At 33.5% G+C, this 17,906-nt stretch overlaps 1 protein-coding gene across 1 annotated transcript; it reads left to right on the plus strand.

Annotated features, from left to right (window-relative positions):
- Positions 1-14,777: 14,777 nt before the first annotated feature.
- Positions 14,778-15,988, plus strand: LOC140047995 (uncharacterized). The gene has a single exon (XM_072093016.1). The coding sequence runs from the start codon at positions 14,855-14,857 to the stop codon at positions 15,818-15,820; it is 966 nt and encodes a 321-aa protein (XP_071949117.1). The 5' UTR covers positions 14,778-14,854; the 3' UTR covers positions 15,821-15,988.
- The last annotated feature ends 1,918 nt before the right edge of the window (positions 15,989-17,906 follow it).

Genomic DNA, 17,906 nt, shown 5'->3' on the forward strand with positions numbered 1-17,906 from the left:
AGAGAAACATTTTTATACTTTTATAATTTGATGAATATGCATGTTGTATTATATTTGATTTTTAATATTATTAGTATTACTATAAAATTAAGAAAAATGAGAACAAGTGGGAGTGTTAAAGTGTGCTCTCATTATACAATAAATGTTACCAATAGCCTACTGGTCATTCACCTATAGATAAGTGAAAGTTCCTGTTCTAAGAAATAGATGATATACCGGAACTGTCCTCAGATCACAAAGCAATCCATCATTGCTTTGCTCACTCCTTAAGATGATAACATTCTTCTATGTGAATCACTCTTCCATATTTATTCCTACTGTGTAGATGTGTACTTTGTATAGTTTATTACAATAAAGTTATTATAGTTCTAGATAGAACATTTGTATCTGCGTAAAATACTGTTATCGATATGGCTCACAATCCTACAACCTTAACAATTATAGACACAATATATATATGTTACCAAATTAATACCATTAATACAATTAATTACTAAAATAAAAACGGACTAAGCGTTATTTCAGGAGGGTTTCTTTTCTGCGAGTTGCGAGTTGCGAGTTGGAAAATGCGAGTTACGAGTTGGAAAATGCGAGTTGCGGGTCGGAAAATGCGAGTTGCGGGTCGGAAAATGCGAGTTGCGGGTCGGAAAATGCGAGTTGCAAGTTGGAAAATGCGAGTTGCGGGTCGGAAAATGCGAGTTGCGGGTCGGAAAATGCGAGTTGTGGGTCGGAAAATGCGAGTTGCGAGTCGGAAAATGCGAGTTGCGGGTTGGAAAATGCAAGTTGCGGGTCGGAAAATGCGAGTTGCGGGTCGGAAAATGCGAGTTGCGGGTCGGAAAATGCGAGTTGCTGGTCGGAAATTGCAAAAATAATTTTTCAAGGAGGTCGTACCATCCAAAAAAATAAATACATGAACCAAACAATCAGTAAATAAATTACAATTTAAATTTTGTTTAGTTTTTTTCATATTATGACCTGTTTAACAATTATAGACTAGTGATTCCTTTTTTAACATGGATGTTTAAAAATGGTTGAAATGAACTTATTTTGTATTTCAACACAAAACAATTATGTTATTGATACTTCATATTTTGAAATAATATAATTGTAAATATAGTAGATTAAAGTTATTATTTAATTTGTTTGCAATTACTGATAATGATACAATTACTAATAATGATACAATAAATTATGTACATGTATTTTTGCCTTGTTAAATGAGAAAATAATAATAAATTGGTAAGAAAAACTCACATTAAAAAGTACAGTTAGTATTGTTTACAGCAGGGAGGTGTTTACAGTATTTAGGTAAGCTGATTAATGATGATTAAAAACAGACATAATGGTTGGAGTCATCAGTACTACCTTGTGTACAGCAGATCCCATAAATAGGGCAAGGAAACACATACCATACCTACAGATAATGGTCAAATTTTCAAAGCTATATTATTTTCTTAGAAATCATAGTCAATTCTTTATGTTTATAATATTTTTTTGTTAAACATTTTCAGACAAACTGTCCATAGATACATATAAATACATATGAATACAAAAAAAAGAGAAGAAATACACAGTTTATTATGTGTAACACCCATCAGAAAATCATGGAGAAGACCAATTAATGTATCTATTGAAATATAGTGCATCTCTCCAATTAAAATACATTCTGGAATCTAACCATATATTCATAATCTAACATTTTGTTTGCTTTTCATAATTTTGGAAAGAAGACTGTAAATTGTCAACCTAAAAAATTCATAAGAAGATGGAATATTGTTTTCTACAAATAATTTTCTCTGACTTAGATATCGGAGTTGACAACAACAACATGCGGAATAAACACAAATACATGCTTTAGTATGTACACGTACAGTGCAGTAGGCATCTGTCAAATGTACTATGTGTATTTAAAGTAACTTTAGCAGGGTACAGATGTAAATACTGAAATCACTGGTTTGTTTTTAGAGAAAATATAACTTATAACTAAGATAATTCAAATTTACTTGAATTGAATTGTTGAATTTAGGTGACAATAATCATTGATCTGCGCCCACAATTACATAGGAGAAGGAATTATTATTACTTATATACAGTATTGTTTGATGAAATGTGTGATACAGTAGGTGAAATGAAGTTGTATTTTAGTTGTTGTTCAACGCGATGATCAAATATACAACACACTAAGAATGTAAAATTAAACTGTACATTTTGTTTTGCAAGTGAAAAGATGCAGTAGAGTCGCATATAAAAAACACTTGATCCTCAAATAAATGAATACACAGAATACATTAGAAAGTACTGGAATCAACACAGTGTTGCTTGCTTATGAATTGGTTAAACTGACTGATTAAATGAGGAGATTGCACCCTTATTTATATCTTATTGATATATGGGGGTGCCAATTATGACTTCATCGCATAACTTAGAGATGAGAATAGTTAGTTTTTAGATGAAACTTAAATGACATCATCATCTTTAAGAAGAAATTATAGATGACATCATACCAACTTTAAGTCACAATCCCTTATTTGGTATAGTACACAACAAGTGTCCATGACAGGTAAATTTATGGGCCCTTTGGGAGTACCTAGTACAAAAGTCTGCATAGTGTAGTGCTGACTTATACAAGTAATAATATGTTAACAATTATATGAAAATGATTGTGTAAATAATAAAGTTAAAAGTAAAGTCTAAAAGTAAAAATGCATTAAAAATCATGTGGTGGGCTAAACTGTCAGGCTTCTTATATTTATTAGTAGGTAGCAGACACAAATCTACAATGTGGACCTTTATCAAAGCAGTCATTAATTGTTTTAGTAAAAGATACCTGCCCCAGGGTGGGAGTTAATTGCTTCATGGAGACCTTGATGAAGAATTCATTATCTTTTAAACCTACCACCAACCCCACCTCAGCTCCTCCTCCCAACCAAGATCCACATACCATACATCCCTGAGATTATTTGATACAACATTACCTCTAAATGCCAGTATTTCCTTATACATGAACATTCAAACAAACAAAAATAAGCAAGTTAAAAAAAATCTGCGAGTTAAAAAAAAATCTGCGAGTTAAAACAAATCTGCGAGTTAAAAAAAAATCTGCGAGTTAAAAAAAAAATCTGCGAGTTAAAAAAAATCTGCGAGTTAAAAAAAAATCTGCGAGTTAAAAAAAAATCTGCGAGTTAAAAAAAATTTGCGAGTTAAAAAAAAATCTGGGAGTTAAAAAAAAATCTGCGAGTTAAAAAAAAATCTGCGAGTTAAAAAATTTGCAAGTTAAAAAAAAATCTGCGAGTTAAAAAAAAATCTGCGAGTTAAAAAAAAATCTGCGAGTTAAAAAAAATTTGCGAGTTAAAAAAAAATCTGCGAGTTAAAAAAAAATCTGCGAATTGAAAAAAAATCTGCGAGTTAAAATAAAATCTGCCAGTTAAAGACAAATCTGCCAGTTAAAGACAAATCTGCCAGTTACAAAACAAATCTGCCAGTTACAAAACAAATGCTTGATTTAAAAACATAAATGTTATATATTTATCAGTTATAATTGGATAACCCTTCTCTTTTAACATTTTAGTGAGCCACTTGAGTGTTCATTTCGATTTTAATCTTTTGGATTTTGAACTCTTTACTTTGTTTTGTTTTTGTCTGATGAATGAAATAAATGAAAAAATATACATATTTGAAAATTCTCACTCTGTTTATATATGTGTGTGTGTGTGTGTGTGTGGGGGGGGGGGGGTATTAAGGTGGCACATAAGGAGATACTGGCATGTTTGCATTAGTAGTTATTATTTGTTTTTTGTACTAAAAACAAGTTAAATTAAATCAATGGCAATCACATAGATAAAAGAAGATAAAAGTTAGAACGCAATCAAGTTTAAACTATGTTATGTCCGACAGCTTCAGGCCCGTAGCCAGGGTGGATTTTTTATGGTTCGGGTGAAAGTATTTATTCTCTCGTTACTATCATCATTATATCATTACCATTAAAATTATAATTTTACATTGTTTCATTATCCACATAAGTGTACATTGATTCATTGTATTGATTGAAAACATATTTTCACAAATCATATTAAAGAAGAAACTTGATGTAAAAAAATATTGAGTAATACAGTAGCCTGGATTTATTTATATATGTTGTGAAGCTTTTAACGCTGTGTAGGCTACATAAGCCTGCAAACTCTCCTCCTACCCATCCTAGTAAAAAGTAAAAAAAAATCACTTGTGCCGCTTCCTTTAATATAGTAAGGGCAACAAGGGCCTTGTATATAATTACTAGCCCAGATACTAGCCAGGGCGGGAGTACGTTGTTGCATTGATGAAAGTTTAGAGAATCGACTGTCAATAGAAATAATGATATATATTTCAATCTTTTGTGGTGGTTTCCCATCTATTTTTATAAAATGTAAATATCAATCAATGCAGAAAGAAGTAAAAATAGAATGTAACATTCTCGGCTGTATATTAAATAATACAGATGTTTATAACATCTGCTTTAACTGTGTAATGTGTCATATTGGATACGGTAATGATTGAAATTGTTTGGCTCGCCTTCATAGGGTCAACTATATTGTGTTTTGAGAATATACCCTTCCCAGCATGTCAATCAAGCGAGCTGCCTAAATCTTCTTTAGGTTTTTATTTTCGTATATTTGAGTCTCCCTTTTCCTATATTTTCCTACTTTTTGTATATTTGGGTCTCCCTTTTCGTATATTTAGGTCTCCCTTTTCGTATATTTAGGTCTCCCTTTTCGTATATTTGGGGTCTCCCTTTTCGTATATTTGGGGTCTCCCTTTTCGTATAGTGGGGTCTCCCTTTTCGTATAGCGGGGTCTCCCTTTTCGTATTGGGTCTCGGGTCTCTGGTCTCTGGTCTCGGGTCTCTAGTTTCGAAACACCCGTCAAAACACCTACCGTATTTAAAAAATACATGGCCAACCTAAAATCAAAAGTGTATGGTTTTTGTTCATTAATGAAAACTAATTGATCACAGAGGCTTGTACTAGTAGGCCTACTAATAACATGGGTGGCATAGCTTATCAGAATAGTGTCTACATATCGTCTATTGCCTTATCTAATCATTAAAACCTCAGACTCAACCATAAATTAAATCTGATCCATCCTCATTGTCTTTATTTTGTATTACTTTTAGAACGAAATGATTGGACAATTAGTTCAATTTTGGGGGGTTAAGTAAAAAAGTTGACACAGAAAGTATTTAGTTCATGAGATGATCACAAGTCATAATGGCTTTCAAAATTCCTACATTATCTGTATCTAAGAAGAAAGTGTATGATATTTCAGGGATTCAAAAATTTGATTGGAGCGAAATCTCATTTCCAAATGAGATTGGGCGCGGGGCATTTGGTATTGTACATCGAGCTACATACAAAAACAAACTAGTTGTGGTAAAACAAATTATTACCGAGGATGAAGAATACAAAAAATGATGGCCAAGGAATGCAAACTAATGAGTGCTCTTCAACACAGGAACATAGCAGATTTTAAAGGAGTTTGTGAACAACCTTACTCTATTATGGTGGAGTACTTATGCTTTAGCTTTAATCCATTTGGATTTGCAAAACAAGTTAATGATCTCTCTCAGTGGTTAACTGCTATTGACCAATTAGAGGATGTATCAGATATGAATGATTTCTCGTCAATAATTGTTGCGGACATTGCCAATGGACTAGACTATCTGCATCATCTTAACATTATACACAGAGATCTAAAACCACAAAATGTGCTAATCTCCAACAGGCATTATTCTGAAATTAACTGTGAAACTTCAGAATTTTACAGGGAATTTCAAAAGTGTCCCATTCATTGTAAATTGACTGACTTTGGGGAAAGTAGATCTGACTTCGTTCAGACTAAATCACTTGTAAACAATGCAACAGAAAATGTCCATCGTGGATCTATGCCATATATGGCTCCTGAAATCCTAACACATGAATCACAGTTTAAAGCAAGTATAAATGATCTGAAGAAAATCGATATCTGGGCATTGGGAATGACGATTTATAATATCTGCAATCCTGGGGTAAAATATCCATATGAGCTTGACACACAGGAAAAAAGTCAATTTCGGTTTCAGAAGTTTTTGATAAATCAATTAAAGAATGGCAAGCGTCCATCACATTCTACAAAATACAGTGATGTTCAAAAAACAAAATGGAAGAAGATAATGAATATATATTTTCGGTGCACCATAGTAAATCCACTAGCCCGTCCAAAAGCTTCATGGATAGTCCGAGAATTAAAAAAATGGTAAGTACAGTTTATTTTGTGACTATAAAATCAATAATTCTTTGTAATTTAATATAGTGCATTATTGTCTTTGTAATTTTATATTATTAAAGCTCAGGCAGGCATGATTTTTATTTATTATTATGTCGGAATAAATGTACATAAAGAAAAAAATTATGGTCAAATAATTAAGAATTTGCCAGACAAACTTTTTCAGTAGTTATGTAGGTATGCTTTAATCTGATTTACTCAACTCTAGAAAGTTATAAAAGTGCAAACAAATTATATATGAGGATATATAGTGGATAAGTTTTGATATAGCACAAATATAAAAATCTGAAGTTAAATATAAACACCAAAAATAACAAATTCAAGTTAATAGTCATCTGATACATTTTTTTACCAACCCGCTTTGTAAGTTAAGAATAAAATGAAAAGTGAATTTTATGTTCAGTGTTGAAACCTATCTAAATTGTCATTCTATTACAGTGGTGGTGCTAGTACTAGTAGTAACATTGATGACTGCATTGACATTTCTGAAGATGAAGCCAAGTCTAGTAAAAGTGTACCTCATGAAAACAAGAGTCTTAATGAACATGACATTGACTGCAGGTAAGAACAGATAATTCTGGGTTATTACATCACAAATTGCGTAGTACAAGACCAAAACAATTTATATTATAGAACGTTACAAGCTATAAATTATCTGCTGCTAACTTTAAGATAAAACAATTGATATTACTCAATTTAAAGTAAACTTTGCCTAAAATTTTAAATCCATTCTTTATTTTATTAATTAGTGACATTGATGACTGCATTGAAATTTCTGAGGCTGAAGCCAAGTCTAGTAAAGGTGTATCTCATAATGAACATGACATTGACTGCAGGTAAGAACACTAAACAAAAATTAATCCATTATAACATTAAACAGTAATTCTATTATATTGTATTCTCTATCCCTAGACAATTACCTAATTTACAATAACTGACCCGAACAGAAAATAACTGTTAATGATCTGTATAGAGAGCAATTTTTATTTTTCATTTCATTGGTCGATTGCATTATTCTATTCTTAATGATAATAATAATAATAAAGTTATCGGAAAATGGAAAACTTGATTACTTAACAAGTTCGTTTCAGTATGCAAGACTATTTACAAAAAAAACAAACAATTAAAAAAAAGTAAAAGAATGTGACTAAACCAATTCTTTATTTTATTAGTAACATTGATGACTGCATTGACATTTCTGAGGATGAAGCCAAGTCTAGTAAAAGTGTACCTCATGAAAACAAGAGTCTTAATGAACATGAAATTGACTGCAGGTAAGAACAGATAACACTGTGTTATTACATCACAAGAACAAACCCTTAAAGACCACTTTATATTAAATTGATTACATCATGATTTAGTAAAAAAAAATGTCCAGTATATTATAGGGAACTTTAAGATTTCTCATATGTCTGTATTCAGTTTACGTCTGCCTTATATTCCTACTTTTTTTCAATGCTAGTAAACTCTATAGAGGATTAGTGTTATCTGAAAGATCTTTAATTTAACATGATGTATTGCAAATAGTAACAAAAGAGGTATGGCAAGGGAGAAGGTGAATGCTGCCATTAAGGATAAAACAATTGATATTCAATTAAAGGTATTTTTCGAAAATTAGCCTTAAATGTTTATTCTGTTCTTTATTTTATTAGTAACATTGATGACTGCATTGACATTTCTGAGGATGAAGCCAAGTCTAGTAAAAGTGTACCTCATGAAAACAAGAGTCTTAATGAACATGACATTGACTGCAGGTAAGAACATTACTATGAAATATGATCTTTATTTGATGATTTCAATAAAATTCTTTGCTAATGTAACAATCGCTAAATAAATATGTTAAACTGACACCCAATTATATAATTTAATTTATTTTATTCTTTCAGTACTGCTCGACAGGCTTTTCAGTACAGAAGACCTACTAGTGAATTGACCATGGTATGCTAATAATTTGTTTCTAGTTTTAAAAATACAGTAATTAACAAAATTTTTAAAGCTGTATTGTCCCCAGAAAACATGAAATATGAAGATAAAATAGACTTTGTAGTTTTAATTAATAAAGTTAATCACTTCCATAGGGAAAAAAAGTCAATCTGACCATTGTTTTGCCTTAAATAACAGTTGTTCAGATAAAAAATAATGTTTGGTCAAAGTGAATAACTATAACTATATTCAACAAAACAACTTAATTTAACGTTTTTTTGTAAACTTTGCCTGAAATGTTTATTCTTTTATTTATTTTATTAGTTTCTAATTTTGTTATGATACAGGGAAATCAGGATTTTGTTATAATGGGAGATTTTCATCAGGCTTCCGAGGAACAATTCTTCCATGATGCTGCAGGTTCTCAGTGCTGCTCCATAAGTATAATGGCGATAGTATTCAGCAAAATGAAAGCATCAGTTAATTGGACTAAAGATATCATTCATGATATAATGATGCAAGGTGACGCTGTCCATGTGTCAGCTTTAAGAAGGTTGGGATGGCCAGATAAACGAAGAGAAAAAACACTTGATGTTGATGAGCTACCAGAAATTTGGAGCTATACAGTAGATGGAAAACATATGAAAGCCAGTGTTGGTACGCTTGAAGGTGGCAAGTTTGGCTATAGTTTACACAATTTGCTAACCGAGTCACTTGTCATCAATTCATGCTCTTATCTGCTAAGAATTGCAGATAAATGCACTGCCATCATAAAAGATTCCAGTGAAGGATGGAGTCTATTTGACAGTCACGCCTGTAACTACAAAGGGCAACGAGACCCTGATGGTGCAGCAAGTATGACAAGGTTTGGGACAGCAACAAGGTTAATTGAACATTTAGCAACATCATATCCTGATGATGGACGACAAATTGATATTTTTCCAGTTTATGTGCAGATATTAGGTGAAGATGAAGGTAAGCAATCTGAGTTTCTAAAATCATTATATAGACTGAGTAATAAAATAAAAATAATGATAGTAATTTATAATTATTAAAACGCTTAATTGCACACTGTTAAATTTGCAAGTTAAAAAGGAATTAAATCTTCCAACCCTCTATTATTAGCATCTATTTTAAAACAATTTTATAACATGACTATGCATATAATTTGGATTTAATTTAAGTTATTACATATTTTGAGGTGAAATTTCCATTTAAATAATAATCATGATAACAAACTTTCTTGTGTTAGTATCGCATGAGTTGCAAACATTTCAGTTTTGATGACATCATCAAGTCCAAACATGGATTACTTAACTATACACTATTATATAACACATAAATAAATTCATATAAATTTACAGTATTGGACAATTGTGGGTCACATGATTTTAATAATTTCCATACAAAATAATGTACCATAATTGATTAATGTGACATTAACAATCAATTTTATTTATTTTAGATAATGAATCTGATTTGAACGATACAGATGACAGTTCTGACTTCTCGATGAGATATAAAAATAATAAATATGACAAAGAGCACTGGAAAGAATGTATGCCAAAACAAGTCAACACACTGCCCTTTGATATCAATGGCTTAGAAGTTTATCATCTTTCCTGCAGTAAACAAAGTGAAATGATGAAAGTTTCAAAGGACGGAAGGCCATGGAACCGTTACTGCAAGACTTCACGAAAACACTTTAAGGGGGTACGACGTATTTCACACTGTAAAGGATCGCCAATATGTAACAACCCGGAGTGCACATATCTGAAAATGTATGGGTGTCAAAACAGAAGCCAATTCGGTAAAGAGACGGGCATATTAGTGTGCTACACATGTGGGAAGGCAGCAGATCATGTAAAATGTTATGCCACGAAGGTATGGGAATACAGTAACGACATGGTGGTTGTTATGCATACTGGCTTCCACACATGTGTAGCAAAAAAACCAAATGTTTCTGTGGCCGTCATTGAAAAGGATATAAAACAGCATCCTGGTCTCAAGCCAAGTGCCATCGTTTCGGCCAAAATAAACGCAATCATGACCTCCAACAGCTTCAAGTGGAAAGATGTGGATGAGTTAGCTGAAAGATATAGTGAAATGAAAAGAGTCCACAATGCAAAGGAAAGGTTGAAGCAGGTGATGTTGCCACTTGGTGACAATTTTGAAGCTCTCGCGGATTTTAAACAGAAATGCGAGGAAAAGGATAAGTACCTAATATATCAGATAAATAACAGGACCTTTAACAACAAACATAGTTATGTTTTCAAGTCCAGCAAACAAATGGCAGAACTGGCTCTATCAATGGACAGAGACCAAGATGGCATATTGTCAGGTGAATATGCCTATGTTGACGGCAAACATAACCACTGTAGAGGTTATGTTACGATCACATTATGGGTTTACCATCCAGTAATGAGACGAGTTGTTCGCCTTGCAGTGTGTGACACAGAGAAAGAGGACACCACTAACCTTGAAACATTTTGGAATGTTTTCAACGAGATGCTCTCTAACGCTGCTGGACGAACAGTAATTTTCAATCCCTGTGGTTTTGTTGCAGATGAAAATCATGCCAACTGGAAAAGTATCAAGAATGTGTTCGGCGATGATGGAGTTCGTAGAACTGTATCCTGCGAATTTCATTACAAGCAAAGTGTACAACGCCATTCAAAAAAAAATTCCGCAAGATGATGCTGCACAATTCATTGAGATTGCAAATTCTATGCTCACTGCATATTCCCTTACTGAACTTAATGAAGCATGCAAAGAAATGACCAAGTTCACTGAGAAGCATCAAGTTCTTCAGAACTGGTATTCCTGGTGGTATGCTCGAAGAAGTCATATTTTTTGGGCTTACAAACCAAGTGATGCACCAGTTTCAAACTTGGCTGAGGTAGGGCATGCTAAAATGAGTGTGTCAAAGCAAAAAATGTCCCTTTTAGAAGCAGCTAGGCAAGACGTAATCGATGCCATTAGACAACAACCTGAGATTAACGGCTTCAAAGAAGGTCAACATAAGGGGAGGGGGGGGGGGGCAGAGGAGAAAGAGCAAATAAGAAAAAAGCATTGAAATACCGCAATGAAAAGAAGAGAGCTGCTCAATATGCAGAAGAGGTGGAGCATCTCTTCATTCCAGATCAAGGGTCTCATCGTCCGCCAGAACCAAAAAGGAGAAAATTAGCAAAAAGGGCACCAGTGAACAATGACGAGCATCCAGTATGTGTTTGTTTTTCAACGATGGTAATTAACCTTAAAACATGCTATGGGTGCAAAGAAAGATTTTCAGATCGCTATAGAAAAGAGCCAAATTATGTCATCTTAAAAGTCAACCTGAAAAGGAAATATACAAAAGATGGCAAAGAACATGTAGCATCGAAGGTATCTGCAGCCTACTTTCACCTAAACATGAACTGCGTAAGGAAGGTTAAACCGTACGCAGAAATCAACGAGATAGTCATTCACAATGAGGTAAAAGCACTCTTAAGAGCAGGACACAAACAGGTTTTAAAAATATTTGGAATGAAAGCAATATAGATTTGGAGGCTGCTATTTTTTAAATAATATTAAAATACAGTGTGATCACTACCCATGAATACTTATAACTTGACATTTTATTATAAATACATCATGTAAACTTTTGGATCTCTGTGTTTTTTGGGGGTTGGCTGGGGAATGTGTTTATGTTGAACAAAGCTACAATATTTTAAAATATATCTGTTCTGTTAAGGGTATGTTCAGACTCACAGTGTACGGTTTGTTATCTGACGCAAGACGTCAAGGTGTTCAGACACAACGATCAACATTCCAATGCTTGCATTTAAAACACTCTGATAATCAGATCTAAGCAGATTGAACTATGTATACATTCATGATGAAAAATGCATTACAGTTTACATTGTAAAGTTGTTTTTTGATATTTTTATTTATACAGTATAATGTTACCTTCAAAATACTGATTTGTTCTTACTACTTGCAGAATTGCATTCTAATTCAAAATAATTTCAAACACAATTAGCACACGGCCAATTATCTGATTATTACAGTATTGTATTTAATTTATGAAAATATATCGCTGACGTGAACTGTACTTTAAAATTTAAAACCTGATAGTTTGACGGTCAGCGATCTCGATGTATGCCTGCTATTAACCGTGGTCGTGTCTTCTTATTGGTTAAGGTTAAAATCACTGATGCCTCACTGGATTAGCATTATTAAATCTACCCTCTTCTTCAAGGGTTACTAACGCAACTGGTGCGGCGTAACAGCTCCCTAACGCTAATCCGTGGCCTAGTTCACACACAAAAATATGTACGCCGCTTACATAATGCCACCTTAACTGAACATATCCTAAAGCAAACATATTCCTTATTATCTTTAGTTACAGAATTATAACAAACAAGTTCTATCTTGTAATAAACAGTGCTTTGAAACACGAGGTTTAATTAATAACCATAAACTTAAATATTGTTTTTAATTCTGTACATTTTTATTTTTAAGAAAGGTTTTAGAATTCAATATTGTCTAGAAAACAATTCTTTTTAAAGGGATTTACAGTACAATCTATATATAAATTTACGTAAGGGCAAAATTCGGTAAATCGCGCGTTATTTCTAGAATGTTTACTCGATGGTATATAAAGTTGGTTTTGTTGCAGATGAAAATCATGCCAACTGGAAAAGTATCAAGAATGTGTTCAGCGATGATGGAGTTCGTAGAACTGTATCCTGCGAATTTCATTACAAGCAAAGTGTACAACGCCATTCAAAAAAAATTCCGCAAGATGATGCTGCACAATTCATTGAGATTGCAAATTCTATGCTCACTGCATATTCCCTTACTGAACTTAATGAAGCATGCAAAGAAATGACCAAGTTCACTGAGAAGCATCAAGTTCTTCAGAACTGGTATTCCTGGTGGTATGCTCGAAGAAGTCATATTTTTTGGGCTTACAAACCAAGTGATGCACCAGTTTCAAACTTGGCTGAGGTAGGGCATGCTAAAATGAGTGTGTCAAAGTGTAATAAATTACCATTCCCTAACATATAGAGTAACATAGTATTTACATGAACATTCTAGAATAAGATGTTTTGATTTAAGAAACCATGTATAATTAATAAGAACAATCAAGAACATTCCAGAAGTGCTATTAATAGAAACTGTAATCATGTAATAATGAGAAGTATAAGGAATGATCTAGAAGGTTATGAACATATTGTATATAAGGGGAAGTATGACAATTGTAAGAGGGAGAAGGATTTTTGATTGAAGCATTTATTTTGAAGAAGGTTGTTGGATTAGAGGTTGGATTAGAGGTTGGATGTTATATTGTAAAGTCATTGTGAAGCTGTTGTTTAAAGTGCTTACTGGATTGTTAAAAGTTGAAGTTGATTGAAATTAAAGCTTTGTTTTGAGTTATTTTACAACTTTGTGGATTTTGTGTGTATACTTTTATGTCACAAGGGAGTTCCTAAAGTATTTTCAACCGCTCGGAAACATACGTGAGAGGAGTTCGTGACATAATTTGGTGGCAGCGGTTATTTCGATCTACTGTTCGACTTAACTGTGTATTTATCTACGGTTGTGATATTTTGTGTAGCAGTTTGATCTACTGTATTTTGCCATAGATTGGTGGCTGTTTTAGGATCAACTGTACTTTATTGATTTTGTGAAAGCGGTACTTACGATACTGTGATATTTTACGGAAGCCGCGGTGCTACGTTTTGTTTAATCGTAAGTACACAAACATTGTTTTAAGAACACTACATTGTTTATTTGGAACAGTAGACTTGTGAACGTCTCGGTAACTACGATTAACTAGTAACAAGACCCTCATCCAGATTTAAAATATGGCTGATAAACAATCAACAACAAGATCCGGTAGAGAATACAGCGGCGGCGATGAAACTGATTCGGATGTAGAATCAGTTCAATCAGTACAACCTGAACAACAGGCAGAAGAGTCTGGACCAACCAGTGGACATAACCCTACAGGGGCTGACTCATTTTCAAAAGATTTGTTGTTGTTGATGCAGCAGCAAATGCAACAGCAAATGCAACAGCAAATGCAACAGCAAATGCAGCAACAAATGCAACAGCAGAATCTTATGATGCAGCAGATGATGGACAGACAAGAACGTTTACGTAGGGAAGATATGGAGAAACAGCAAGCATTAGTAATGGCGTTAATGGATAAGCAAAAGGACAGTGAGGAGAAACGATTAAAGGACATAATGAGATTGAAGGAAGTTCAGATTGCAAAACTTTCTGATAGTGAGGATATTGAAAATTATCTTACTACGTTTGAACGAATTGCTAACACCTATGAGTGGCGAAAAGAACACTGGGTAGTAAAACTAATACCTCATTTGACAGGCAAAGCAAGAGCAGCCTATGCATCACTACCAGTGACAGAAAGTAACCAGTACGATATAGTGAAGAAAGCAATATTACAAAGGTATGACATAACTGAAGAGACATATAGACAAAGGTCAATTAAAAAGAAAAGTGAAGAAAGTTATAGAGAAATGTATGTTAGGTTGAAAGACTTATTTACTAAGTGGGCTAGGCCTGCTGATAAAAGCAAAGAGGATTTAGCTGAAATTGTTATTTTAGAGCAATTAATAGATATTATGCCCACAGGGGTACAAATTTGGGTTAAAGAACATAAACCAGATTCTGGATTAAATGCTGCAGAATTAGCAGATAATTATTTTCAAGCTAGAAAAGGTATCGATTTTGAGAAAAAGTTTCAAAATAGAAAACACGAAAATCGAAACAACCAGGAGAAAACAGTGAAAGGCACTCCTGAAGTTGACACTAGAGATCATGCTAGAAAAGAAAAACTAAGAGAGGAAAACGAATTAAAGTCGGAAAAAGCTTCTGGGGTTATTTCACATCAGTTAGATGATGTGGTTAATTTTCAAGAAGAATTTGGACATTTAGATGGCCAACTACTCAGTAACAACCCTCCCAAGGAAAAAGTTCATAAAACCAGAAGTGAGAAACGAAAAGTTAGGAAAGAGTTTGCAAAAACAAAGGAAGCTCAATCTAGCCAAGATAGTGAATTAGACATTTTAGATATTGGCAGAGATAAAATTAAGGATTATCAGGTTAAGGATAGAACTTTAATTTCACTTCGAGAACAGATGTTAGTACAGAAGGATGATGACACTATAAAGATAGTCTGTAAGGATGGAATTTTATTTAGGCAGGTTTTCACTAAACACCAGACAGAACCAATAGAGCAATTAGTAGTTCCATACCCTTGCCGTAATAGTGTATTGAAAGTCTCACATGATATTCCTTTGGCAGGTCATTTAGGTAGGAAAAAGACATTAGATAGGATAAAGCAGAGATTCTTTTGGCCTGGTATTAGAAAGGATGTGACCGAATATTGTAACACTTGTGAAAATTGTCAGAAAACTTCAAAGTATAAAACTAAATTGAAGGCCCCGATGATTCCTATGTCAGTAATTGTTAGTGAACCATTCCGACAAATTTACATGAATATTGTTGGTTCATTATTAGTAATTATTAATAATTATGTTGTATGTTATTATGGCGTATTTAAGTTTTATAGACTAGGAGTGGGTTAAGTTTTGACACGTCCGTGTATACTAGCCCCTCAAAACTCCAAGAAAGAGTCTTGAGCTCAGAAAGAGGGGGGAGTGTAATAAATTACCATTCCCTAACATATAGAGTAACATAGTATTTACATGAACATTCTAGAATAAGATGTTTTGATTTAAGAAACCATGTATAATTAATAAGAACAATCAAGAATATTCCAGAAGTGCTATTAATAGAAACTGTAATCATGTAATAATGAGAAGTATAAGGAATGATCTAGAAGGTTATGAACATATTGTATATAAGGGGAAGTATGACAATTGTAAGAGGGAGAAGGATTTTTGATTGAAGCATTTATTTTGAAGAAGGTTGTTGGATTAGAGGTTGGATTAGAGGTTGGATGTTATATTGTAAAGTCATTGTGAAGCTGTTGTTTAAAGTGCTTACTGGATTGTTAAAAGTTGAAGTTGATTGAAATTAAAGCTTTGTTTTGAGTTATTTTACAACTTTGTGGATTTTGTGTGTATACTTTTATGTCACAAGGGAGTTCCTAAAGTATTTTCAACCGCTCGGAAACATACGTGAGAGGAGTTCGTGACACAAAGCAAAAAATGTCCCTTTTAGAAGCAGCTAGGCAAGACGTAATCGATGCCATTAGACAACAACCTGAGATTAACGGCTTCAAAGAAGGTCAACATAAGGGGGGGGGGGGGGGCAGAGGAGAAAGAGCAAATAAGAAAAAAGCGTTGAAATACCGCAATGAAAAGAAGAGAGCTGCTCAATATGCAGAAGAGGTGGAGCATCTCTTCATTCCAGATCAAGGGTCTCATCGTCCGCCAGAACCAAAAAGGAGAAAATTAGCAAAAAGGGCACCAGTGAACAATGACGAGCATCCAGTATGTGTTTGTTTTTCAACGATGGTAATTAACCTTAAAACATGCTATGGGTGCAAAGAAAGATTTTCAGATCGCTATAGAAAAGAGCCAAATTATGTCATCTTAAAAGTCAACCTGAAAAGGAAATATACAAAAGATGGCAAAGAACATGTAGCATCGAAGGTATCTGCAGCCTACTTTCACCTAAACATGAACTGCGTAAGGAAGGTTAAACCGTACGCAGAAATCAACGAGATAGTCATTCACAATGAGGTAAAAGCACTCTTAAGAGCAGGACACAAACAGGTTTTAAAAATATTTGGAATGAAAGCAATATAGATTTGGAGGCTGCTATTTTTTAAATAATATTAAAATACAGTGTGATCACTACCCATGAATACTTATAACTTGACATTTTATTATAAATACATCATGTAAACTTTTGGATCTCTGTGTTTTTTGGGGGTTGGCTGGGGAATGTGTTTATGTTGAACAAAGCTACAATATTTTAAAATATATCTGTTCTGTTAAGGGTATGTTCAGACTCACAGTGTACGGTTTGTTATCTGACGCAAGACGTCAAGGTGTTCAGACACAACGATCAACATTCCAATGCTTGCATTTAAAACACTCTGATAATCAGATCTAAGCAGATTGAACTATGTATACATTCATGATGAAAAATGCATTACAGTTTACATTGTAAAGTTGTTTTTTGATATTTTTATTTATACAGTATAATGTTACCTTCAAAATACTGATTTGTTCTTACTACTTGCAGAATTGCATTCTAATTCAAAATAATTTCAAACACAATTAGCACACGGCCAATTATCTGATTATTACAGTATTGTATTTAATTTATGAAAATATATCGCTGACGTGAACTGTACTTTAAAATTTAAAACCTGATAGTTTGACGGTCAGCGATCTCGATGTATGCCTGCTATTAACCGTGGTCGTGTCTTCTTATTGGTTAAGGTTAAAATCACTGATGCCTCACTGGATTAGCATTATTAAATCTACCCTCTTCTTCAAGGGTTACTAACGCAACTGGTGCGGCGTAACAGCTCCCTAACGCTAATCCGTGGCCTAGTTCACACACAAAAATATGTACGCCGCTTACATAATGCCACCTTAACTGAACATATCCTAAAGCAAACATATTCCTTATTATCTTTAGTTACAGAATTATAACAAACAAGTTCTATCTTGTAATAAACAGTGCTTTGAAACA

Source organism: Antedon mediterranea, chromosome 4 (assembly GCF_964355755.1).
Source record: "Antedon mediterranea chromosome 4, ecAntMedi1.1, whole genome shotgun sequence".
NCBI classification, from domain to species: Eukaryota; Metazoa; Echinodermata; class Crinoidea; order Comatulida; family Antedonidae; genus Antedon; species Antedon mediterranea.

Excerpts from the sequence above, each read along its gene's own strand:
- LOC140047995 (XM_072093016.1), top strand. The coding sequence starts at position 14,855 with ATGCCCACAGGGGTACAAATTTGGGTTAAAGAACATAAACCAGATTCT.